The sequence below is a fragment of the Pestalotiopsis fici genome (genome assembly GCF_000516985.1).
Source record: "Pestalotiopsis fici W106-1 unplaced genomic scaffold PFICI_Scf_13, whole genome shotgun sequence".
Lineage (NCBI taxonomy): Eukaryota > Fungi > Ascomycota > Sordariomycetes > Amphisphaeriales > Sporocadaceae > Pestalotiopsis > Pestalotiopsis fici.
This window is the reverse complement of record NW_006917103.1, coordinates 693,591-720,184: the sequence shown is the minus strand read 5'-3', so window position 1 is coordinate 720,184 and position 26,594 is coordinate 693,591. Positions and strand designations below refer to the sequence as shown.

Below are 26,594 nucleotides of genomic sequence, written 5' to 3'. Positions count from 1 at the left end.
CTTTGCGCGAGTCGCATTGGCTGGAAAACAAATGCTCAAAACTCACGGGGCGGCGCGCGTATCATGGTCGGGCGTGTAATATAAAGAGGAGGATGGGAAGCAAGGCACATGAGCCCGCGTTGAACCAGTTGCTTGCTGTGTATACAACCTCTGTTGGGGCGACAGCAAGTTTTCAGGAGGAGCGGGAATGATTAGAATGAACAAATGCGATATATACACCAACAAGCTAAACCAATATTGTAACTAGCGACATTGACATACCCTAGTAGACTTCACTTCTCGTTTACAGCTTCGCTCACTTGCAAACAACTTTGATGTGATCAGACAAGTTTCTGGATTGTGACGTTTTTGTTCGAGTTTCTAACATTCAGTGCCTCTCCTAGTGTTTCAAGGACTCGTACAGAACTACATCATTCAAGAGAATCGGACCGACGATTTTCTGGGGAATAACGTGGATGTGATGAATGGTGGTCCTGAGCTGACCGCAGTCTTCCAAGTCGGAGAGGCTCGCCGGTTGGCCGGGTTGCCGGGCATTGTTTTGCTGACCACCTACCAATTGTTTAAGGCTTTGGAGAGGTGGAGCAAAACAGTGGCGCTGATCCGTGTTGGAAGAGCTTTCATTTTCTGTTGTTACAAAAATGTTCATAACATGGCCCGACCCATTTGTATGACATGAAATAGAAGTCAACAAGTGAACATTGACAGTGGGCGCCGGGTGGCGGCGGGCTAAATCGGCTCTCCAGTTTGTGATCGAGATGAGCGATGCGAAAATCGCCGGCCGAAACTGCGGGTCCCTTGAGAATTTCGGCGGGGTGCCTGAGAAACGTGGGGTCTGGACCGCCCAGATGTAAAGCATCGACGTCATCAAGGGGAATTCACTTCATCTGCACCTTTTTTTCTTCTCGGTCTCTTTGAATCGTGTAATAGATATCATACGGAATTGTCGCTCTACTGAATGAATCGTACGTGGCCCTCATTATATCAAGTTAACGTCATTTAGACGGTAAAGAGCCTTTTTTTTTTCAATAATGAAAATCTCAAAGCTAAGAAACCGTGACAAGGGAAACTCCCGTCCCACGCGAGGCAATTGAGTTGTTGGTGGTACGAGCCGCGGGGTATTGCTCGTGGCATGTGCATTAATCCTCGTGTCACGTTCAAATGCTTGCCGTGAGTTCATGTTGCGCTACATCCGGACCAGTCGGTCGGTCTCTATTTTGTGTGTGTCCTTGCAGAATATAGAAGAGGCATTTATAGTGGTACTACACTACACTATTGTCAGCCGTCACCGCGTATACATACAATCATGATCAACAGGGCCAATATGCAGCGAACCTCGTCTATCGTGCAACCCTGTTGGCTAGCTTCCTCTTCGTTTATGTATGGGTCTTAGTCAATATCCCAAGCCACGGTCAGCAAGGCAGAGAAAGCCAGGTTGCCAGGCAGCCAAGGCCCATGTTTACCAGGTCGCATGAAGAAAGTAGATAGTCTCCTGCAAGGTGAACCGTGTCCCGTTTATCTCTCATCCAGAAGTGCCCAAGTGCCTTCAAGGTGCTCAGTTTGAAGTAATGGGGGACAACTAAGACTGCCCGCCCTCTCCTCGGCCAGACTGTCGGCTTCTTCTCTCGACACTTGTGAGCAGAGTGCCGCCAGCCCCGCCCACATGTACGCTGGACTTGCAAACGGGTCTCTTGTCATCGACGTGCAGCCGATGACATCACCAGCACCTCAGTATACCCACTGAATGTAGTCAAGGTAGAGAATGCTGGATGTAGTTGGCGATGCTGTGAATTACTTTTAAAGACGTCGTGTCTCCCTCCAATCTAGAATTTTGAATAGAACCATAAACATCAACTTCTTTACACACATCTCATACGAAATAAATACCCGTCTGTTACCATTTATTTGGATAACAGTCTCATATTCTTCCAACCTTTAAACACCACAACAAATCAATCACTACTTAGCCATCATGCCTCAGCGTGTCCCCACTGCCGAGAAGCTCATTGACCTCTTCAGCCTGAAGGGCAAGGTCGTCGTGGTCACTGGTGCCTCTGGTCCCAAGGGTATGGGTATCGAGGCCGCCCGCGGCTGCGCTGAGATGGGCGCCAACGTTGCCATCACCTACAGCTCCCGCAAGGAGGGCGCCGAGAAGAACGTCGAGGAGCTCACCAAGGAGTACGGCGTCAAGGCCAAGGCCTACAAGTGCAACGTGGGCGAGTACGAGGAGTGCGAGAAGCTCGTCAAGGACGTCCTGGCCGACTTTGGCCAGATTGACGGCTTCATTGCCAACGCTGGTGCCACTGCCGACGGTGGTGTCCTCGAGAGCCCCAAGGAGTCTTGGGATAAGGTCATCCAGACTGACCTGAACGGCACTGCTGTAAGTTGAATACCTGCTTGCTCTCACCTTGACTCTCATCATCACCCGCTCTTCCCCGCCATCATCGACTAGCGCCCGGATCTCGCGGTACGGGGAATAGATAATATACATTACCTGCTTACCCACCCCCTGTCACTACTACTATCTCTTTTTTGAGCGCAACACTTACTAACTGCCCTCCCCCCGCAGTACTGCGCCAAGGCCGTCGGCGCCCACTTCAAGGAGCGCGGCACCGGATCCTTTGTGATCACGGCGTCCATGTCTGGCCACATTGCCAACTTCCCGCAGGAGCAGACGTCGTACAACGTGGCCAAGGCCGGCTGCATCCACATGGCCAAGTCGCTGGCCAACGAGTGGCGCGACTTTGCCCGCGTCAACAGCATCTCGCCCGGCTACATTGACACTGGCCTGTCCGACTTTATCGACAAGCAGACCCAGGACCTCTGGATGTCCATGGTGCCCATGAACCGCAACGGTCTCGCCAAGGAGCTCAAGGGCGCCTATGTCTACCTCGTCTCGGACGCCTCGACGTACACCACTGGTGCCGACCTTGTCATTGACGGTGGCTACACCTGCCGGTAAACTCGTCAATTCCTGACGGGAACGAAAGAAAATCCTTTCTCTCAATTTTTATTATACACAATGATGATGAAATGGGAATGGTCATGTCATAGCGTTTGGAATTTTATATAAATTGTTGGCCATAGATGCAACAATAATACAAAGAAGTAAAAATAACATGTCACTTTGATACAATGCGTGCGTGCTGTGATTTTGAGCCATTTCTACGGCAAGGTCGGAGGCTAGTAGTTGATGTATGCGAAATGCAAGTGACAACCTCGTAAATCTCAATTCATTAGTGTCTCGGGCTACAAAGTATACACCCGAGATGTTGGATTTCATTCGCTCGATATATAACCATGTGTCTCCTCAAATGTGCTTCCCATTTTCTTGAAGCTCAAAATTGCCTCGTCGAGAATGCGAGACTCGAAATGCACATGCGGAATGCCAGCCAGCCGCTCTCAGCTGGCAGCACCGCTGGGCGTATATCTCTCATGCGGGCTTACGCAAGGAATATTCAACGCCCCCATGCATGCTGCTTGCGTGCTTATGCAGTCGTACAGTAAAACTGATCGATCCCAAGAGCAGTTCAGCCTTGGAAAATCTCACACTAGTATTCATCTGAATAAGACAAGCGACTTGATACTTTTGTTGGATTGAGACATTGCTGATGCGCTGATTCATTTACCGGTCGTGGTCTTGCTTCGTTCTCCCACGCCCTATATTTCGCTGCGCCGCACTGTTCTCAAAAGGTCGCCACTCAAGGGCTGTTCATATGATAATAGTACGGTACAGAAAAGGACCCTGGTGGACATAGAAAGGCTCACTTCGCCCTCCTTGCCTTTGATTCTTCTGCTGGAGAGGGAAGGAGAAGGAGAGAGAAACGGGAGATAGGCCAACCATGTCGGCCTACCTCGGAAATCCCGCCCTCATATATGAAGGGCCCGATTGGCTGCCAGAGCCGCGGGCGCCTCTCATTCTCATTCACGACGGCGGCGGCACCACCTTTAGCTACCACTGCCTGGACCCCACCAACCGGCCGCTCTGGGGTGTCGAGAATGCGCGTCTGCACGAGGGCGGCTGGTGGGAGGGCGGCATCCCGGAGATGGCCAGGCACTATATCGACCTAATTGGCAAGGCGCTGCCAAACGGAGGCGAGATCATATTGGGAGGTAAGAGTGGCTCCCTCACGCTTTCATGAGAATGGCTCATAACGATTCGATTCAAAATCGCACAGGCTGGTCGCTGGGCGGCATCTTGTCCTTGGAAATGGCACACCAGATTGCAACGGACAAGGATCTCCGGCCCAAGTTTACGGTGCTGGGGATTGTCATGGTGGACAGCCTGCTGCCGCCGCCGCGGGGGACGCCCGCGACGGACACCACACAAAAGCCCCAAGAGCTCGGCCGGGTCACGGACCGGACCCCAGACGAGATACGGGCCCTCGACCTCAAGGCCAAGGTCGACGTCAACATGACGCACGCGCGCCGCATGGTGGCGCGCTGGGAGCCGCCGCGCTGGAAAAAGGCTGCTGCTGGCCCGGTACTTCGCCCGCCGCCGACGATTCTCTTGCGCGCCAACGAGGCCGTCGATGGTCCGACGCCTTCGTTTGCTGATTTTGCCCGCGGCGACCGCATGCTGGGCTGGGGCTGGTACAATGAGGAGAATGGCCGGTTTTTACGGGGGGTTGTGGATATACAAGGACATCATTTTTCTGTGTTCAAGGATGAATATGTAAGTTTATCTGCCGCAGAAATGGCGTCCCCCATACTCCCTCGGCGACCGTTTACCTGTTGGATCATATTGTTATTGATGGTAATGAGACTGACACTTTCTACGCATAGATTGAGGATATCACGGCCAAGATCTGTGAAGCTGCGAACAAGTTGGAGGATGAGTACTACTAGACAAGGAGAACGAGATATATCATGACCACGATAGAGTATATGCAGATTGGCCACATGAAAAATTACAAATAGAATTCACGCCATAGAGCGATTGGCTTTTGAACACCATCTTCAGATTGAACATGAAGATCTCATGCAGTTAGCAATAAGAGTATCTTGTTATACCTTTGATATTGATCTTGTCAATTTGATCATCATATTGTCCATTTCACATACTTGGCCAAAACCTGCTTGGGGGTACCCTGCTACTGCTCAAAAATCTCTCTTTCAACCTTGAACCCGTTCTGCAGCCAAGCCGTCGCTGGTCCAATGGCGAGTTGTTCGTCGCCCTTGAGGAGCTCAGCGTACATGGGCGTCAGTGTACTGGCCCAGCGGCGTGCCAATAACAGTTGGCTAACCCACCAGGTCCGTACTCGACAGGGACACGGCGAGACGCTTGTATTTGTTCATACATGTAGGGCTCGTAGGGGTAGCGCGAGGCGAGTCGAATTTCCCTACCTAGTAGGTATAGTATTGCCATGTCCCTTTAATGCCTTTTTAGGCCAGAGTGCAAGGCTGGTATCCACTCTATAAGTAAAACCTGGAGTATCTACCAACTTATCTTGGGTCACCAACCCCCGTCCTTTCAAGAATGTGTCATAGATTGTTGTTATGGCAGCCTTCCACAACAAACACTTACATCAGACCAATTTAAACTCTAAGAGGAAAGCACAACCTTGATTAACACTAATACTCTCACAACTCGCATTCTGGCCATTCTAGGATTAGCAGCTCAAGCCTATCCTACGGCAGAATTGAAGTAGCCCATGTGCTATCCACCATCTTGACCAACACATATAAGACTTAACTCATCACTACGTGCCCGTAGATTGCAAATTAATCGCTTTACAACTGCTCCATTTTTATAATTCCCCTTATATATATTTCTAGCTTAATATGGCTCGAGAATTTGACGGCAAAGTCGCTCTAGTGACTGGCGCTTCAAGCGGCATCGGCTCTGCTGTTGCTCGGATGTTGGCATCGCGAGGAGCAGACTTGGTTCTTATGGACATTTCTGATGGCAATGCTCAAGCTCAAAGTCTTGCTGGGGAATTCGACGTCCGCACCCTCGCCATCAGCGTGAATGTGGTTGATACTATGGAACTTGAAGAGGCTTTTTCAAAGGCAATGAATTGGGCCAAGCAACTCGATATCTGCGTCAATGCCGCTGGCATCTTCCCCCCTGGCAAGACAATCGACTCCACGACCGCGTCCATGTAGGAAAAGGTCATATCGGTCAACTTGAGCGGCGTTTTCTACTGCATGAAGGAGGAGCTCGGCATCTTTCTTCGCCTTGGAAGGGGCGGCTCGATTGTCAACATATCCTCTGACGCGGGCTCCGTCGCCTCCGCCGGTTGCGCGGCCTACGTGGCATCCAAGCACGGGATCAACGGTCTCACCAAGACAGCTGCACTCGAGTATGCGAAAAGCGGTATACGGGTGAATGCCGTTGCGCCGGGCAACATTGACACCCCCATGATGCACCAGTTTGGTGACACTGCAAAGATTGTGCGCGAGACTCAGCCCACCGGCAGATGCGGGCAGCCAGAGGAAGTTGCAGAGCTTGTATGTTTTCTCTCATCCGAACGCTGTACGTCCATGACGGGTTCAATTGTTGCTGTTGATGGCGGTATAACCACCACGGGCTATTCTGGTATTCTGGCGAGGCTTCTTCTGGCGCTTTTATTCAATAAGAATCTCTCTCAACGGGAAAACTCCACAGACTTCTATGCAAAAGTTTTAGCTCATACTTTCTTTCAATGCATTTCCGATTTTGATACTTCCGATTCATGCTTCATCACTTGATCGCAAGCTTGGTACTGGGGCGTACCTCCATCCCGACTGAGGCTGCCATGAGGAAACGAATCCGGTGTGTGGCCAATGATATTGGCCTATTGGCGAGTTCCGCAGCCAAAACATCCAATAGAGTTTTCGGCCCATGACGGCCTTCTTGCTGCCAATCTCTTGCGGCGCGCCTCAAATATACCAACCAAAATATAAGACACGAATTTATCTTTGATTTTATCACGCAAACTAATGAAAAAGGCTATATTTGTTGGAAAAGTTGTGGTGATGGGTGTGGGGGATGGGGATTACTTCGAGTAAATATTATAATAATATTAGAGGTTTTTGTGTATGGAGGATCCCCTAGGGAACCCCACATTCCGCTCCCCGGGTTACGATATCGTTTTTAAACCTGTTTTTAATTATAATTTTATATTTATTTATTATATTTTGTTATTTTTTATATTAAATAAATTATTTCGACAAAGGCTATTTAACGGTATAATTTTAGGAGCGTAAAAATGCGAATTGCTTTATTAATTATAAAATAGCTAAAAACCAATTATATTTAAAAAGGTATACCGGTATTTAGGATATTTAATTAAGGCCTAAAATTAAATTTTAGCGAAATGCATTTTGCATTTTAATGCCGTTATAACCTAATATTATTTATATAATTTTAAATAATTATATAATTATTATTTTATTTATTATTATTATAAATATAAATTACCTTATTGCTATAAATATAATTTACTTTATTATTAATATAAATGCAATTTATCCTATTATTATTATAAATATAATTATTTTATTATTATTATAAATATAATTTATTTTATTATTATTATAAATATAATTTATTTTGCTATTATAATTATATAAAAACCTTATATTTACCTTATTATTTATAGCGCTATTTTTAAATTTTTTTTGCTAATATATCTAATATAGTTTTGCCTTTTTTACGGTTTAGCTATTAAGCGATTATAATAAATAAAAAATATAAAATAATAATATACCGGCGCTAGATCTCCTTTTAAATCTGCTTTTTTAAAGAATAATAATTCCTTTTTAATTAAGGGCGCCAGCGATAAAATTATTTATTTTCTAAATAAAGCATAAATAAAATCCTAATTATACCTATAATTTAAAAAATAAATATATTTTAAATAATTTTAATAATAATATAAGGAAATAGGTATATAAGCGGGTAAAAATTATTAATTTATATAATAGGTATAGCCGTAATTATTTTAATATATATAGGTAATTATATTATAGCCGGCGCAAAAGCGGGTTTAATAAATAATATAAATATGCCTTTACGCGTAAATTGCTTATGGCTATTTATAAAGCGTAAATTAAAAGCCTATTTTGCGTAGCGCTTATTAAAATTAAAAATTATCGTAAAAATATTATTAATAAATTTATAACGAAAATCTTTAATTTTTTCGGCTATATTATTTATTATATAAAAAAGCCGCTATTAATTAATAATTATTTTATTTAATGATTTTTTTATTTAAAAATACCGCGTTTTATTTATTTTTATAGCTATTATAATAATAAATATTATAAATTATAATTTATTTACTATAGCCGGTATAGCTTTTTTTATAGCAAATATATAGCTATTAATATATTCGGTTTAATTAATAGCTATAATAGCGTATATAAAAATAATAAATTTTTCCGATTTAAAAATTAAATTATTTTATATAAAATGCAAAAAGTGATTTTTTATTATAAAAGCCGCATTTTATAATAATACGTCCTTTAGCTAATTTAGTAATTTAAAAAAAAATACCGGCGGCTAAACTTTTATTTTTAGGGCTTATAAAAAATAAATTCTTTAGGCGCTAATAGGCTGCGCGCTATTAATTTAGCTATAGCTAAATTTGCACCCGTAAATTTTTTAATAGTATTATTTGCGCTTTACCTATATAATAAAATTTAGCCTAATAAAGGTTAAAATTAGCGTAAGCGCGTATAAAAGGAAACGCTAAATTAGTTATATAGCAGCTAATTATTTAATTATTAGTATTTTATCGCCTAGCGCGGCGGATTTAAATATAATTAATAAGCAAATATATAATAATCAATTTATTATTAAAACGATAATAAAATAATATCCAATTTAAACGTTTAATAATATATTTAAAAGCGCTTAAAATTCTTTTTTTTTAAAATATAAAAATAATATTTTTACGATTCGTTATAATAATATTATAATAAAATAAAAAAATATAATTATTTTTATATAAAAATAAAATATATTGTTGCACGGATGTTAATACAGCATCGTATAATGCATAAAATTAGCTTTATAACGCATATTATATCGTTATAATAGCTATAAAACCCATCGAAATATCGTTAAATAACGATATATAGGAAATCAGTAAAATTTACCCTATATTAATTTATAGTTAATACAGCACTATTTACAGCCACTATTTATAGTGCTATATAATTAATAAATTATTATAATTAACTATTATAGCTATTATAGCCACTAGAACCTATTAGAATCTAGTAAAACGTTTTATTAGATTTAGCCCTATTAAATATAGCTAATGCACCTGGCTATAGTGGCCCTAGGTTATAGGGTAACCTATATTATAGAAATCTATAGATTTCGATAGTTTTTTCGATTATAAATCAACCTTATTATTAATTAATTTAATTATAAATCTAATTTATTAGTAATATATTCTAAAATATTTTTATTAGTTAATTTTATAGGTATAAAAAGTAGTTATTCCTCCGTAATTAGTTATTTTTTCCTTAAGCTTTAATAAATTAGTTATATAGCTTTATAATTATTTTTTACGGCCTAATTTTACGAATTATATAAACGCTTCCTTATGCCTAAATGTTGCACGGATGTTAATATAGCATCGTATAATGCATAAAATTAGCTTTATAACGCATATTATATCGTTATAACAGCTATAAAACCCATCGAGATATCGTTAAATAACGATATATGGGAAATCAGTGGAACTTACCCTATACTAACCTACAGTCAGTACAGCACCACTTATAGCCACTGTTCATAGTGCTATACAGTCAATAAGTCATTACAGTTAACTATTGTGGCCACTATGGCCACTGGAACCCACTGGAATCCAGTGGAACGTTCCACTGGATCCAGCCCCACTAAGTGTGGCCAGTACACCTGGCCACAGTGGCCCTAGGTTACAGGGTAACCCACACCATAGAAATCCATAGATGTCGATAATTTTTTCGATTATAAATTAACCTTATTACTAATTAACTTAATTATAAATCCAATTTATTAGTAATATATTCTAAAATATTCTTATTGGTTGATTTTATGGGTATAAAAGGTAATTATTCCTCCGTAATTAGTTATTCTTTCCTTAAGCTTTAATAAATTAGTTATACAGCCCTATAACTACCCTTTACGGCCTGATTTTACGAATTATATAAACGCTTCCCTATACCTAAGTTTATAATCCACTAATTATACCTTAGAATAGGTTATAAGCCCGGTCCGGTATAATATCGATTATATTAAAAACCGGACTTTATATCGAAAACTATAGCCGCTCTCCTAAACGAATTGATTTAATATAGACTTTAGAATTCCGTTATAATAGCCGATCTTTTATAAGCCTATATATAAGCCTATATAAGCCGTAATTATATCGAAAATTATAGTTAAATAGCTAATTATAGTGATTTTACCCGTTATAGCTATATAACGGCTATAAAGTTATTTATAACTAATCCTTATTATAATAGCCGATTTGCTATAGCACCCTATAGCACCTGCTATATTATATTATAACACCTGGATCCCTTTATATATTTTATCGATAAAATAAAAGAATTAATTTCTTTTATTTTTATTTTCTTAACGATTCCTTTACTGTTTTTAATAATAATTATACCGTTATAACGGCAAAAATTCGGCAAAATAAATAATTTTATCTGTATTATTGCCGGATACCAGATACCGGAAAAACAGAAACTCTCCGGATCCGGAAACTGGAATATATAGAAATCTATATTATAATTATATCTTAAATTACTAGGAATCGATCGGTTTTTTAAAATTACCGATATATATAACGGTATAACCGATATTTAGAAAGCCCAGGTATTGTTTTTAATTCGTTAGAATTTAATAATAAAATCGTTAAATTTAATATTTAATAAAATAAATCTATATAAAGCCTTATCGACTTTATAATTAGCCTATTAAGGCACCGGACTTATATTACGTTAATAATTATATTTCGAATTTTATATTATAAAATTCGAAAATTATAATTCGTTAAACGAGTTTATATCTATTTTTAAAGGATATATTTTAAAGCTTTTAAGCGTTAAGGCTAAAATCGATAATATCGATTAAAAAACGGTTTTTATTATAGCCTTTTAATTAGTTTACCCTATATAGGTTAACCGTTAACGTAATATTTTACGGTTTATAAATCCACCTATTTTCGAAAGGTTAATTACGGATATTTTAAACGAAAACCGACGGGATCCGGATACGGCTATAGGAAATTCTTATTATACGGATAATAAGAAATCCCGGTTTCTCCGATCCAATCAAAATTAACGGGGAACCTAAAGCGGAAATAAAAAGAATTCGAATAAATCGAATAAATCGAAAAAATCGAATAATTCGAATAATTCGAATAAGTCGAATAACTCAAATTCGACCATATCCACCATAAACCAGAAATCTAAAAAACGGGGAAACCTACCCCGTAACGAAAATTCGGACGAAAACGAATCGTTCCATACTTTTTCGAATATTTCGAATAAATCGAAAAAAAAATTAACCTCCGTTCCTAAAAACTAATAATTATACGATACTAATTCCTTAAAATATATATCGAATAATAAGAATTTATTCGATAATTTTACTATAAAATCGGATTTTTTACCGATTATTATAAATAATAAAAAAGTATTTTTAAAAAAAATTAAAAATATTACGCTTTTTTTCGAAATTAACCGGGAAATACGTAAAATAACGTTATTAAACGTGCTTTATATACCGGAGTTTCCGCTAAATATTATATCCGGCTAATTATATTATTAAAAAAGCGGTATTATAAGCGGGAATAAATTATATAATTTTAAAAATAGGCCTTTTGCTACGTTAAATTAAAAAAAACGTAGATTTTTTTTATATTTAGCTAATAAATTAAAGCCTAATATAATATATTTAGCTATAAATTTATTAAAAATAATAGAAAAAGCCCGTATAATCGGTTTAAGTTACCTGGAACCGAATTCGGATACGAAATTTAACGAAATTATAGATTTTAAAAAAATCGAATTAATTTCTAATTATTCGAATTTCTTTATAATTACGGAAAAATAATATAAACGATTTAGCTATTTTAGCTATAATATTTTAGCTAAAATAGCTAAAATAATTACGGGGATTCCTAAAAAGGAATTAAAAAAAAAAATTTAAATTGCGAATTTTATATTTCGGGTAAATTTACCCAAAACTAATCCCGTATAAATCCGAATAAGGCTAATAAACCGTTATATTATATTTATATTAATACGGTTTATATTACCTTTTTTAGCTATTCCGGTTATAAATATATAACTAATTTTACGGATAATAAAACTAAATTTCGGGAAATTAAATTTTTTAAAGAAAAATCCGATATATTCGATATTATAACAAATAAAATCGAATATTATAAAACTTAATTCGAAAAATATCCGAATATTATACGCATAAATAACGGTAAAAAGTTTTCCTTGGTTAAATTAAAAAATTATTTAACCGAAAAAAGGATTATTTTCGAACCTATAACCTTTTATATATTAAAATAAAACGGTATAACCGAATATATAAACCGGATTATTATCGAAAAAACTAAAACGGTTTTTATTAATTTATAATTCCCGAAAAACCTTTAGGAATTCGTTATAAAAATAATAATTTATTTAATAAATTTTATTATTATAGTATCCGGTTTATTTATTTTTTATTAGGAATTTTACGATTATTTTTAGCTAAAAAAAAATAATAAGCCTAATTTATCCTAAATTTATATATTAGGAATACCGGTTTTAATTTATAAACCGAAAAAAATCCGTAAAAACTCCGATAAATTCGGAATTATTACCGAAAACGGGAAAATTATCGGATATAATAGTAATAAAATTTATTATATATATTTTCCCGATCGACCGTATAAATTATAAATTATACGGACTTTTTATATTCGATTATTATTTAAAAATCGAAAAAAAAAAGAAAAATTACCGGATTCGGAATTACCGGATTAGGAAATAATACCGGATAAAAATTCTATTAACGGTAAATTTATCTAATTATAAATCCCGGAAACGGTAAATTTATAAAATCTACTAAATCTAATTCCCGGAAATAATCGAATTTTCCGATTTATTACGAATAAATTTATAATTAATAATCGACCGGATTTACCCGGAAATAAATTTAATATAAATAATAAATTTATTATAAATTATAAATTTATAAATATTAATAATACTTTTTCGATTATTCCGAATAAATCGAATATTAAAATAATTTTTCCGAAATTTACGGATTTTAAATAAAATAAATTTATTAAATACAACGAATTATTCGCTAATATTTCGTATTATTTAATTATTAAAAATTTAAGCTATACGGAACCGAAAACTATAAAATAAGTGCTAAAAAGCCCTAAAAAAAAATAAAACCAGGTTATATACGCTAAATTACGGCAATTAATTTAAAAAAGGATTTTTTAAGCTATTAATCGAAATAAAATCTAAAAAGCCGGTAAAATCCTATTATCCGTAAAATAGGTATTTAAAAGGAAAACCGATAAAAACGGTAATATCGATAAATATAAAGCTAAATTAATTATATATAAATTCGAATAATAATATAAAATCGATTATTTCGAAACGTTTATTATAAAAATAAAATCTATTATTTAAAGGCTTTTATTAGCTTTAGCAGCTTATTACGATTAGGAAATCAAATAAATCGATATAATCGGTGCTTTCTTAAACGGGGAATTATATAAAGAAATATATATTATTTTTATAAACGGATTATCCGAATTTTTATCCGAAAACCCGGATTTAAATAATTTCGGATAAAAAATTAACGAAAAAGACTCCTAGGTAATCCAGCTTAAAAAGGCCTTATACGGTTTTAAATAAAATTTACGCTAATAGCAAATTATATTAAAAAATAATTTAAAAAAGCTTAGATTTAATCCATTTATTTTAAACGAATTAGCGTATTTTAATAAAGATTCTAATATCTTTATTATTACGTATATAAACGATTTCCTAATTTTTAGTTTTAATTTACGTAAAATTAATTAATTAAAATAGAATATTTCGAAAAAATTCGAAATAAAAGATTTAAAACTAATTTTTTATTTTTTTAGTATATAAATTAAAAAAAATCGAAAAAATAAAATAATTCGTATAAACTAGGCAACTTACTTTAAAAAGTTATTAGAAATTAACGGATTTTCCGATATAAAACCGGCTAATATACTATTTAGCTTTAAATTCCTAAAATCGTTATATACGTTAAAAAATAAAAATAACGAAAAACCGGCTTTAAAAGAATTTATCTATTTATATTAGTATTTATTAAATAAATTAATATATACTATAATTTAAACTAAGCCTAATTTAGCTTACCCTATAATATATTTAACTAAATATATATAAAACCTATCGAAAACTATAATAAAAAAAATAAAAAAGGTATTTAATTATTTAAAATCTTATTATTATTTTAGAATTACCTTTAACGGGAAAATAAAACCCGGATTAATAGGTTATTTTAATATCGATTTTGCTAATAATTATAAAACCCGTAAATTAACGTCCGGTTATTTATTTATTTTAAATAACGGGCCGATAAATTAAAAATCGAAACGGTAATTTACGATTTTTTTATTAATTATTAAAGCCGAATTTAACGGATTAAAATAGGTTACCCGTAAAATAATATAATTAAAAATTTTTTTATAAAAATCGGAATTAATATAAATACTATATTAATTAAAAAAAATAATACGAAAGCTATAAATTTAGTATATAATCCGGAATATTATTAACGTATTAAATATATTATTATACGGTATTTTTATATATAATAAAAAATTAAAAATAAAAATATTTAAATCGAATATATTTTAATTAACGATATATTAGTAAACGGCCTTATAAAACTATTTTTTAAAAATAAATTTTAAAAATTTATTAAATTATTAAATTTAACCGATATTATTTAATAAAAGAAATATTATACGGATATTAATATAATATCGTATAATATATAAAATTAGCTTTATAACGTATATTATATTATTATAATAGCTATAAAATTTATCGAAATATCGTTAAATAACGATATATAGAAAATTAGTAAAATTTATTTTATATTAACCTATAGTTAATATAGCATTATTTATAGTTATTATTTATAATATTATATAATTAATAAATTATTATAATTAATTATTATAGCTATTATAGCTATTAAAACCTATTAAAATTTAATAAAACGTTCTATTAAATCTAGCTTTATTAAATATAGCTAATATACCTGGCTATAATAGCCCTAAATTATAAGGTAACCTATATTATAAAAATCTATAAATTTTAATAGTTTTTTCGATTATAAATTAACTTTATTATTAATTAATTTAATTATAAATTTAATTTATTAATAATATATTTTAAAATATTTTTATTAATTAATTTTATAGGTATAAAAGGTAATTATTCTTTTATAATTAATTATTTTTTTAAGCTTTAATAAATTAGTTATATAGCCTTATAATTACCTTTTACGGCCTAATTTTACGAATTATATAAACGCTTCCCTATGCCTAAATTTATAATCCACTAATTATACTTTAAAATATTAAATTTATAATTTACTAATTATATTTTAAAATAGGTTATAAGCCCGGTCTGGTATAATATCGATTATATTAGGAACCGGACTTTATATCGAAAATTATAGCCGTTTTTTTAAACGAGTTAATTTAACGTAAATTTTGGAATTCCGTTATAATAGCCGATTTTTTATAGGCCTATATATAAGCTTATATAAGCCGTAATTATATCGAAAATTATAGTTAAATAGCTAATTATAATAATTTTACCCGTTATAGCTATATAACGGCTATAAAATTATTTATAATTAATCCCTATTATAATAGCCGATTTGCTATAGCACCTTATAATATTTGCTATATTATATTATAGTATTTGGATCCTTTTAAATACTTTATCGATAAAATAAAAAAATTAATTCTTTTTATTTTTATTTTCTTAACGATTTTTTTACCGTTTTTAACGATAATTATACCGTTATAACGGCAAAAATTCGGCAAAATAAATAATTTTATCCGTATTATTGCCGGATGCTAAATGCCGGAGAAATAGAAATTTTCCGGATCCGGAAATTGGAATATATAAAAATTTACGTTATAGTTATATTTTAAATTATTAGGAATCGATCGGTTTTTTAAAATTACCGATATATATAATAATATAACCGATATTTAGAAAACCTAGGTATTGCTTTTAATTCGTTAAAATTTAATAATAAAACCGTTAAATTTAATATTTAATAAAATAAATTTATATAAAGCTTTATCGATTTTATAATTAGCCTATTAAGGCACCGGACCCGTATTACGTTAGCAATTATATTTCGAATTTTATATTATAAAATTCGAAAATTATAATTTATTAAACGAGTTTATATTTATTTTTAAAAGATATATTTTAAAGCTTTTAAGCGTTAGGGCTAAAATCGATAATATTAATTAAAAAACAATTTTTATTACAGCCTTTTAGTTAGCTTACCCTATATAGGCTAACCGTTAACGTAATATTTTACGGTTTATAAATTTATTTATTTTCGAAAAGTTAATTACGGATATTTTGGATAAAAACCGACGGAATCCGGATACGGCTATAGGAAATTTTTATTATACGGATAATAAAAAATCCCGGTTTCCCCGATTTAATTAGAATTAATAGGGAACCTAAAGCGGAAATAGGAAGAATTCGAATAAATCGAATAAAAGGAAAAAATCGAATAATTCGAATAATTTTAATAATTCGAATAATTCGAATAAGTCGAATAACTCAAATTCGACCATATTTATTATAAATTAAAAATTTAAAAAATAGGGAAATTTACCTTATAACGAAAATTTAAACGAAGACGAATCGTTCTATGCTTTTTTAAATATTTCGAATAATTTAAAAAAAAAGAAATTAATTACTTTTCCTAAAGATTGGTGGTTATACGATACGGGTTTTTTAAAATATATATCGAATAATAAGAATTTATTTGATAATTTTATTATAAAATCGGATTTTTTACCGATTATTATAAATAGTAAAAAAATATTTTTAAAAGAAATTAAAAATATTACGCTTTTTTTCGAAATTAACTAAAAAATACGTAAAATAACGTTATTAAACGTATTTTACGTACCGGAATTTCCGCTAAATATTATATCTAATTAATTATATTACTAAAAAAGCGGTATTATAAGCGGAAATAAATTATATAATTTTAAAAATAGGCTTTTTGCTATATTAAATTAAAAAAAATATAAATTTTTCCTATATTTAGCTAATAAATTAAAGCTTAATATAATATATTTAGCTATAAATTTATTAAAAATAATAAAAAAAGCCCGTATAATCGGTTTAAATTACCCGGAACCGAATTCGGATACAAAATTTAATAAAATTACGGATTTCGAAGAAATCGAATTAATTTTTAATTATTCGAATTTTTTTTATAATTATAAAAAAATAGTATAAACGATTTAGCTATTTTAGCTACGATATTTTAGCTAAAATAGCTAAAATAATTACGGGAATTTTTAAAAAAAAATTAAAAAAGGAGGATTTAAATTACGAATTTTATATTTCGGGAAAATTTACCCGAAATTAATCTTATACAAATCCGAATAAGGCTAATAAACCGTTATATCGTATTTATATCGATACGGTTTATATTATTCTTTTTAATTATTCCGGTTATAAATATATAATTAATTTTACGAATAATAAAACCGGATTTCGGAAAATTAACTTTTTTAAAGAAAAATTTAATATATTTAATATTATAACGAATAAAATCGAATATTACAAAATTTAATTCGGAAAATATTTAAATATTATTCGTATAAATAACGGTAAAAAGTTTTCCCCGGTTAAATTAGAAAATTATTTAACCGAAAAAAGGATTATTTTCGAATTTATAATTTTTTATATATTAAAATAAAACGGTATAACCGAACGTATAAACCGGATTATTATCGAAAAAACTAAAATGGTTTTTATCGATTTATAATTCCCGAAAAACCTTTAGGAATTTGTTATAAAAGCAATAGTTTATTTAATAAATTTTATTATTATAATATCCGGTTTATTTACCTTTTATTAGGAATTTTACGATTATTTTTGGTTAAAATAAGATAATAAGTCTAATTTATCCTAAATTTATGCATTAGGAATACCGGTTTTAGTTTATAAACCGAAAAAAATCCGTAAAAATTCCGATAAATTCGGAGTTATTACCGAAAATAGGAAAATAATTAGATATAACGGTAATAAAATTTATTATATATATTTTCCCGATCGACCGTATAAATTATAAATTATACGGATTTTTTATATTCGATTATTATTTAAAAATCGAAAAAAAAAAGGAAAAATTACCGGATTCGGAATTACCGGATTAGGAAATAATATTAAATAAAAATTCTACCGACGGTAAATTTATTTAATTATAAATCCCGGAAATAGTAAATTTACGAAATTTACTAAATTTATTTTTTGGAAACGATCGAATTTTTTAATTTATTACGAATAAATTTATAATTAATAATTAACCGAATTTACCCGGAAACGAATTTAATATAAATAATAAATTTAGTATAAATTCCGAATTTATAAATATTAATAATATTTTTTCGATTATTCCGAATAAATCGAATATTAAGGTAATTTTTCCGAAATTTACGGATTCCGAATAAAATAAATTCGTTAAATACGACGAATTATTCGCCGATATTTCGTATTATTTAATTATTAAAATTTTAGGCTATATAAAATCGAAAATAATAAAATAGGCATTAAAAAGCTTTAAAAAAAAATTAGGCTATATACGCTAAATTACGGTAATTAATTTAAAAAAAGATTTTTTAAGCTATCGATCGAAATAAAATTTAAAAAGCCGGTAAAATCCTATTATTCGTAAAATAGGTATTTAAAAGAAAAACCGATAAAAACGGAAATATCGATAAATATAAAGCTAAATTAGTTATATATAGATTTAAATAACGATATAAAATCGATTATTTCGAAACGTTTGCTATAAGAATAAAATCTATTATTTAAAGGCTTTTATTAGTTTTAGCAGTTTATTACGATTAAAAAATCGAATAAATCGATATAATCGGTGTTTTTTTAAACGGGGAATTATACGAAAAAATATATATTACCCTTATAAACGGATTATTTAAATTTCTTTCCGAAAACCCGGAATTAAATAATTTCGGTTAGAAAAACGACGACTCCTAGGTAATTTAGCTTAAAAAGGCCTTATACGGTTTTAAATAAAATTTACGCTAATAGCAAATTACGCTAAAAAATAGCCTAAAAAAGCTTAGATTTAATTTATTTATTTTAGACGAATTAGCTTATTATAATAAAAAATCTAATATTTTTATTATAATTTACGTAAATAATTTCCTAATTTTTAGCCCTAATTTACGTAAAATTAACTAATTAAAATAGGATATTTCGAAAAAATTCGAAATAAAAGATTTAGGACCAATTTTTTATTTTTTAGTATATAAATTAAAAAAAATCAAAAAAATAAAATAATTCGTATAAACTAGGCAATTTACCTTAAAAAGTTATTAGAAATTAACGGATTTTCCGATATAAAACCGGCTAATATACTATTTAGCTTTAGATTTTTAAAATCGTTATATACGTTAAAAAATAAAAATAACGAAAAACCGGCTTTAAAAGAATTTATTTATTTATATTAATATTTATTAAATAGATTAATATATGCTATAATTTAAACTAGGCCCGATTTAGCTTATTTTATAGCATATTTAGCTAAATATATGCAAAACCTATTAAAAATTACGATAAAAAAGGTAAAAAAAGTATTTAATTATTTAAAATTTTATTATTATTTTAAAATTATTTTTAACGGAAAAATAAAACCCGGATTAATAGGTTATTCCGATACCGATTTTGCTAATAATTACGAAACCCGTAAATTAACGTCCGGTTATTTATTTATTTTAAATAATAAGCCGATAAATTAAAAATCGAAACGGTAATTTACGATTTTTTTATTAATTACCGAAGCCGAATTTAATAAATTAAAGCAGGTTATCCGTAAAGCAATATAGTTAAAAAATCTTTTTACGGAAATTAGAATTAATATAAATACTATATTAATTAAAAGAAATAATACGGGGGCTATAAATTTAATATATAATCCGGAATATTACTAACGTACTAAATATACGGCTATACGGTATTTTTACGTACGGCAAAAAATTAAAAATAAAAATATTTAAATCGAATATATTTTAATTAACGATATATTAATAAACGGCCTTATAAAGCTATTTCCTAAAAATAAATTTTAAAAATTTATTAAATTATTAAATTTAACCGATATTATTTAATAAAAGGAGTATTATACAAATATTAATATAATATCGTATAATATATAAAATTAATTTTATAACGTATATTATATCGTTATAATCGCTATAAAATTTATCGAAATATTATTAAATAACGATATATAAAAAATTAATAAAATTTACTTTATATTAACCTATAGTTAATATAGCATTATTTATAGCTATTATTTATAATATTATATAATTAATAAATTATTATAATTAACTATTATAGCCATTATAGCTATTAAAACCTATTAGAATTTAATAAAACGTTTTACTAAATCTAACCCTATTAAATATAGCTAATGCACCTGGCTATAATAGCTTTAGGTTATAGGGTAACCTATATTATAAAAATTTATAAATTTCGATAATTTTTTCGATTATAAATTAATTTTATTACTAATTAATTTAATTATAAATTTAATTTATTAATAATATATTTTAAAATATTTTTATTAATTAATTTTATAGGTATAAAAGGTAGTTATTCCTCCGTAATTAGTTATTTTTTTTTAAGCTTTAATAAATTAATTATATAGCCCTATAACTACCTTTTACGGCCTGATTTTACGAATTATATAAACGCTTCCCTATGCCTAAGTTTATAATCCACCAATTATACCTTAAAACATATATTATATAAAAATTATAATTTATAAGTTTATATTGAAAGTATAAATTTTAAAATGCTATATATTATTTAGCGATTAATATAAATGCTTTTAATAATTATAATTCCGTTAAAAAAAATCGTAAAAATAAATAAAATAATATTTAAAAATCTTTAAATTTAGGGTAATTCGGATATATACCGGGTAAATTAGGGTAGGTATAAAGTAGCGAAGCCGGGTAAAATAATCGCAAAATAAATAATATAAAATAAATTAATTTGTATAAAATTTATTTATGTTAAATTTATCGGTATTTTAAGCTATTACGACCCGGGGCAAATACGTTATTTTATTTAATCGGATGCTATATTTGCTATAAATATTTTTCGTTTATTTATATTACGTAATATTAAAAAGCATTTTTATTAAATATATAAGGTTTTATCGTAATAGCTTTAAATTAAATTAGTTTTTATTTATATTAAAGCTAAAAAAAAGGCTTAAAAGCCTTCCGTTATTAGCGCTAAAATAGCTAAAATGCTAAAGCGCCTATTAAATAAATTTAAAAAATCCGATAACGAAAAGCAGCGTTATATTTCCGGCGCCCGTAAAGGTTAGTTTTCCCTTTATTTATTATTATATAAAATATTTTAACTAATTAGGCTAATGCTTAATTTAATATTTTTTAAATTTTTTTATATAATAATTTAAAAAAAAAAGCAATTAGTTAATTTAATAAGGCGCTTATTATTAAAGCGTAATAATATATGGTTCGCTAATAAAAAATTAATTATAATGCGCAAAATACCGGCGATAGCTTGCTTTTATTTTAATTTCCCGTAAAATTGCTAATAAGCGGCGATAAATTTAGGTATAGCCGATAAAAAATAATTATTTTTAATAATATTTTTAATATAATTAGCTTATTTTTAGCGTTTGCGATTTTATATAATACGCCGGATTTTTTTTATAAAAGCTTTTAATTTAGCGCTTTATAATTATCAGATGGTGGACTATGGTTCCTATATATTAGCGTGTGCTTAAGCACACGGATCAACACCATAATATCCAGATAGATATACGGGACCTCCCGGGGATTAGCCGGGGCCACTTAAATAAGCGTATATTTTATTAAAATTAAAAAGCGTAAAATATAAATTAATATATTATATATTTAATATTAATATTAAATTAATTTAAACTTTAATAAAAAAGCACTATTTTAATTAATAATTAAAAGTTTTAATACCTTTGCCGAAGCTACGAAAATAATAATTACGAAAAAAGCCGGAATCGGCCTAATAATATTATTAAAAATAACCTCCGATTAAAATAATTAGAAATATACGTTTTAGATTTAGGTATAAATTACCGGACTAATTAATTATTTTAAAAATAAAACAACTTTAATTAAAACTTTAATCGAACCGGATATTAAAAAGATTAAATATATAAAAACCGCGATAGCGACCTTCGAAGCTATAAACGAAAGCGACGATCCAAGCATCTAAAATAAAAAAACGGGGAATAAACAATAACGGATTTTACCAAAAAAAATTAAAAATCGTTTAATTTCGATTATAATTATTATAAAATAAAAAAAGCTATATACGCTAAATAATATACGGCGATTAAAAAAATTACGAAATAAATAATTATTATAATTTTTTTAAACTTTTTTTTTACGTATTGCTTAATTAATAAGCCTTTATATAAATAATACAAGAATTTTAGGGCTCGCTATAGCAAATTAGCCTTAAATAATAAAAAAAAAGCAAAAAAATAATATTTCGAAGCTTTTAAGCCTTTAAAAATATTAAAAAAAGCTATAAATTAAATTAATAAATAAAAAATAATTATAGCGAAAGCCTAAATAAAGCAAATAATTAAAATATAAAATAATTCGGTTTAAGCTATAAATTTTTTAAATGCCGTTATTTTAATTATGCTATAATAAGCCGCCTTTTATTAAATTTATAAAAAATAAAGCATTTTAAATAAAAATTTAAAATATCGGGTAATAAGCAACAACTTCCGTAAAAACTTAAGCATTTAATAACCGATTAGGCTAAAAATTAGGAAAAGCGCTTTTATAATTTACGTTAATAAAGCTAATAAATAGCCCTAAAACGGATAAAATAAAAACGCTTATTCCGTTAAAAATTAAATACCTTTCCGATTAAATACGGCTAATTTACGTAAAAAAAAAATAAACGAATTATTTATAATAAAAGGCAAAAAAATATTAAATACCTTATTTGCCACCTTTTTTACGTTTTTAATTTATATTTTTACGTATTCCTAAAAAAAGCCTATCCAGGTTTTATTTTTAAAAATAAAATATAAATACGAATAAATAAAGCCTTTAAAAAAAATTCTAATTTATAAAAGCAGGTTCGTAGCATAAAAAGGATTAAAACTAGCCGAATTAGCATATTACGAATAATTAAGGAAAAATCGCTCCCGATTAATACGGATTAATAAAACGGATAACTAATAGCAAACGTATAAAACAATTTTATAGCATTTATAAAAAACTACTTTTTGTATTATTTAGTTATTTTAAATTTAGCGATAACGATTTTAATTATAAATATAAAAGCAAAGCTTATTAATTATAAATAAGCTTTTAATTACGACTTTATTTAATTAGGCGACCGGAAATTACTTATTTACGGATATAATATAATAATTATATAATTTAAATTTAAAATATTATTATTAAATAATATAGCTTATTATTTTAAATTATTAATTATATTAATATTATTCCGTTAATTATAAAAACGAAAATATTATTAAAATAATAAAAACAACCTTATAATATTACGCAAAAAAAATAGATTTTTAATTAGCATACTTTAAAATTAATATAGATAATACGTCCTCGAATATAAATTTTATAAATTATTTTTAGCGTTATTTGCCATTTACCGGAAAAAATATAAATAAAAAGGCTATTATTAACTAAAAAAGCTATACGATAGCATTATAAAATAAAATACCTAGGCCCGGCAATTTTTAAATATTTTATCTATTTATTTTAAAAAATAAAAATTAAAGGACCAATTATAATAAAATATAAAACCTGCGTATTTATAAAAATTAAGCGCTAATTACGGCAAATATTACGGCTAATTAATAAAAATTATAGCAAACGATTAGCTATAAATTTTTATAATTATATTAAAAAAATCGAAAACTATATATCCTAAATATTAATTATTTATCGGTAAACGGGATATATATAAAACTATTATTTTACGGAAAAAACTGCTATTATATTAATTAACGCTTTCCGATCGTTTCTAGGCATAATAAAAATTTAATATAATATTAAAATTAAAGTTATCGAATACGATAACGAAATTATTAAAATTAAATAAGTAATTAGAAAATATTTTAAAAATAAATATATTAAATTTAAGCTTTTAGCATTATATATATAAGCTTAAAATAAAGCTGCTAAACGCTTAAGAGGTATAATTAAAAAAAAAGAACGTATAATGCGTACCGGCGTAAAACTCCTTTATTAATTTTAGCCTAAAATCGGCAAAACCGCGGTATATTTATATAATCGCACGTCGAATTATAATTCCCGATAGCGTATATTATATATAAAATTTTATAAAGCAATTATAAAAATAAAAAGAGTCCTAAATCTAAATTATAAGCCTAATTAAACCTATTTTAAAATATTCGGATATAAAGCGTATATAATAACGCTAACGGTATAATAAAAATTCGGCCGTTTATAGCGATTAATACTTAAAGCCTAAATAAAATACCTAATCGGATATAGGTTATTTAATATTTATAAGATTTAAATTTTTAATTAAAATAAATTAATTAATATAAAAGATATAATTATAAATAAAAAAAAATTATGCGATAAAAAATAAAACATATTTAAAAATAAGCTTTTAAATATTAATACCTAGCTTATCGCCGATTTTATAACTAATTACGTAATATTTAAAAACGAGATTTTATAAAAATTAAAAAGTAAAAATACCGCCGCAAAAGATATTTTATTAGGCGATAATTAAAATAATTAAAAAAAAAGTGGTAATTAAAAAAGTAAAAAAAATAACGCTAAATAAAAAAAATAAATAATACCCTTTTATTATAGCGAAATTTACCTTTTAGACTTTATTATAAATATTTTTATTAGCTTTATTAATATATAGTATAAAGGCGATTACGATTAAAAATACGGCGTTATTAATAAAAAAATTTAAAATAATTTTATAATAAATAGCTTTTTTAGCTAGTTATAAAACTATTCCTAAAATAAAATAAAGCAATAATTAAAACGATAAACCGAAGCTAAAACGCTTTTTTCGTTAAAAGGTAAAAATTTATAAAGGGGAAATCCTAGCTTTTTTTAAATAATATTATAAATTGCATTATTATCCGTTTAGCAAATTATTTTTTTAAATAAAAGCTAATTATTTATAAAATTATAAAAATATATAATTTTAAACCGAAATTAATAAAAAGGATTTATAAATAAAAAGTAAATAAATTTTTAATTATATATAAATATACGTATATAAATTCGATAAATATAAGAAATTCTAAAAATGCAAAGCAAAATTCGTCGTTTACGGTAATTAATAAGCAAAATCCTAAAACTAGGAAATTTACGCGGCTATATTAGCTAAAAGATTATTTCGCATTTTAATCGCGATTATAGCAAAATTCGATTTTAAACTAATATAATATAACGTAATAAACGCGTTTATATACGCTTTTATTAATTAAAATGTATTTATAAAAATACCGGATAAATATCGAAAAAAAATATTATATTAATATTAAATAAAGCATTTTATAAATTACGGATATTACCGCTATTATAGCAAAAAAAATTTATAAAAACTTTAGCCGAAATCGGCTATATTTAAATACTATATAAATTTTGCGTATTTATTAATAAAAGAGTGTTAATTTTTTTTTACGTTAACGACGTAATTATCGTATATAAGAATAAAAATAAAAAAGCTATTAATTATTTAATATAGCATTTTATAAAAAAAATATAAAATTAATAATAGCGAGCTAATATAATGGTTTTTCGGGATAAAAGTAATTAGAAATCGTATATTTAAAATAATTTAGCTATTTTAAAAAGTTTATTTTAAAAAATCGCTAAATTTATAAATAAATAAAAAATTTATACGACGCTAATAAGCTACGAAAAATTTATATTTTAATTAATTATAGCGCTTTTATACGAAATATAAAAATATTAAAAAAAAATCGGATTATTGCTATTCGCGGTTATATTTACGAAATTAAATATTATATTTATAATAACTAAATTAGCTCGATTCCTTAATAATCTAAGCTAAATATATTAAAAAGCTGCTAATCGAGCTTTAATTTACCTAATTAATACTAAAAAACTTTTGCTTAAAATCGGAAAATCCGCTAATCTAATAATTGCTAATAACGCATTATTTACCGATAATAATATCGATTTTAAAAATACCTAAATATTCGCTATAAAGTTATTCGGAAAATTAATTAATTAGCGATTAAATAAATAAAA

The 26,594-nt window shown here is 29.0% G+C and overlaps 4 protein-coding genes across 4 annotated transcripts; all 4 read left to right on the top strand.

Annotated features, from left to right (window-relative positions):
- Positions 1-1,969: 1,969 nt before the first annotated feature.
- On the top strand, positions 1,970-2,959 carry PFICI_14636 (L-xylulose reductase; the record flags this gene model as incomplete). Its single annotated transcript, XM_007843217.1, has 2 exons — positions 1,970-2,377; positions 2,567-2,959. 2 exons carry the CDS (start codon positions 1,970-1,972, stop codon positions 2,957-2,959), a joined length of 801 nt encoding a protein of 266 aa, XP_007841408.1.
- Positions 2,960-3,839: 880 nt separating this feature from the next.
- PFICI_14635 (uncharacterized protein) lies at positions 3,840-4,845 on the top strand (the record flags this gene model as incomplete). The annotated part of the gene is made up of 3 exons (XM_007843216.1): positions 3,840-4,110; positions 4,176-4,672; positions 4,783-4,845. The coding sequence occupies 3 exons, from the start codon at positions 3,840-3,842 to the stop codon at positions 4,843-4,845; spliced, it is 831 nt and encodes a 276-aa protein (XP_007841407.1).
- A 936-nt stretch (positions 4,846-5,781) lies between these two features.
- Positions 5,782-6,105, top strand: PFICI_14634 (uncharacterized protein; the record flags this gene model as incomplete). Its single annotated transcript, XM_007843215.1, has 1 exon — positions 5,782-6,105. The coding sequence occupies one exon, from the start codon at positions 5,782-5,784 to the stop codon at positions 6,103-6,105; it is 324 nt and encodes a 107-aa protein (XP_007841406.1).
- Positions 6,106-6,147: 42 nt separating this feature from the next.
- Positions 6,148-6,690, top strand: PFICI_14633 (uncharacterized protein; the record flags this gene model as incomplete). Its single annotated transcript, XM_007843214.1, has 1 exon — positions 6,148-6,690. One exon carries the CDS (start codon positions 6,148-6,150, stop codon positions 6,688-6,690), a length of 543 nt encoding a protein of 180 aa, XP_007841405.1.
- Between the last annotated feature and the right edge of the window lie 19,904 nt (positions 6,691-26,594).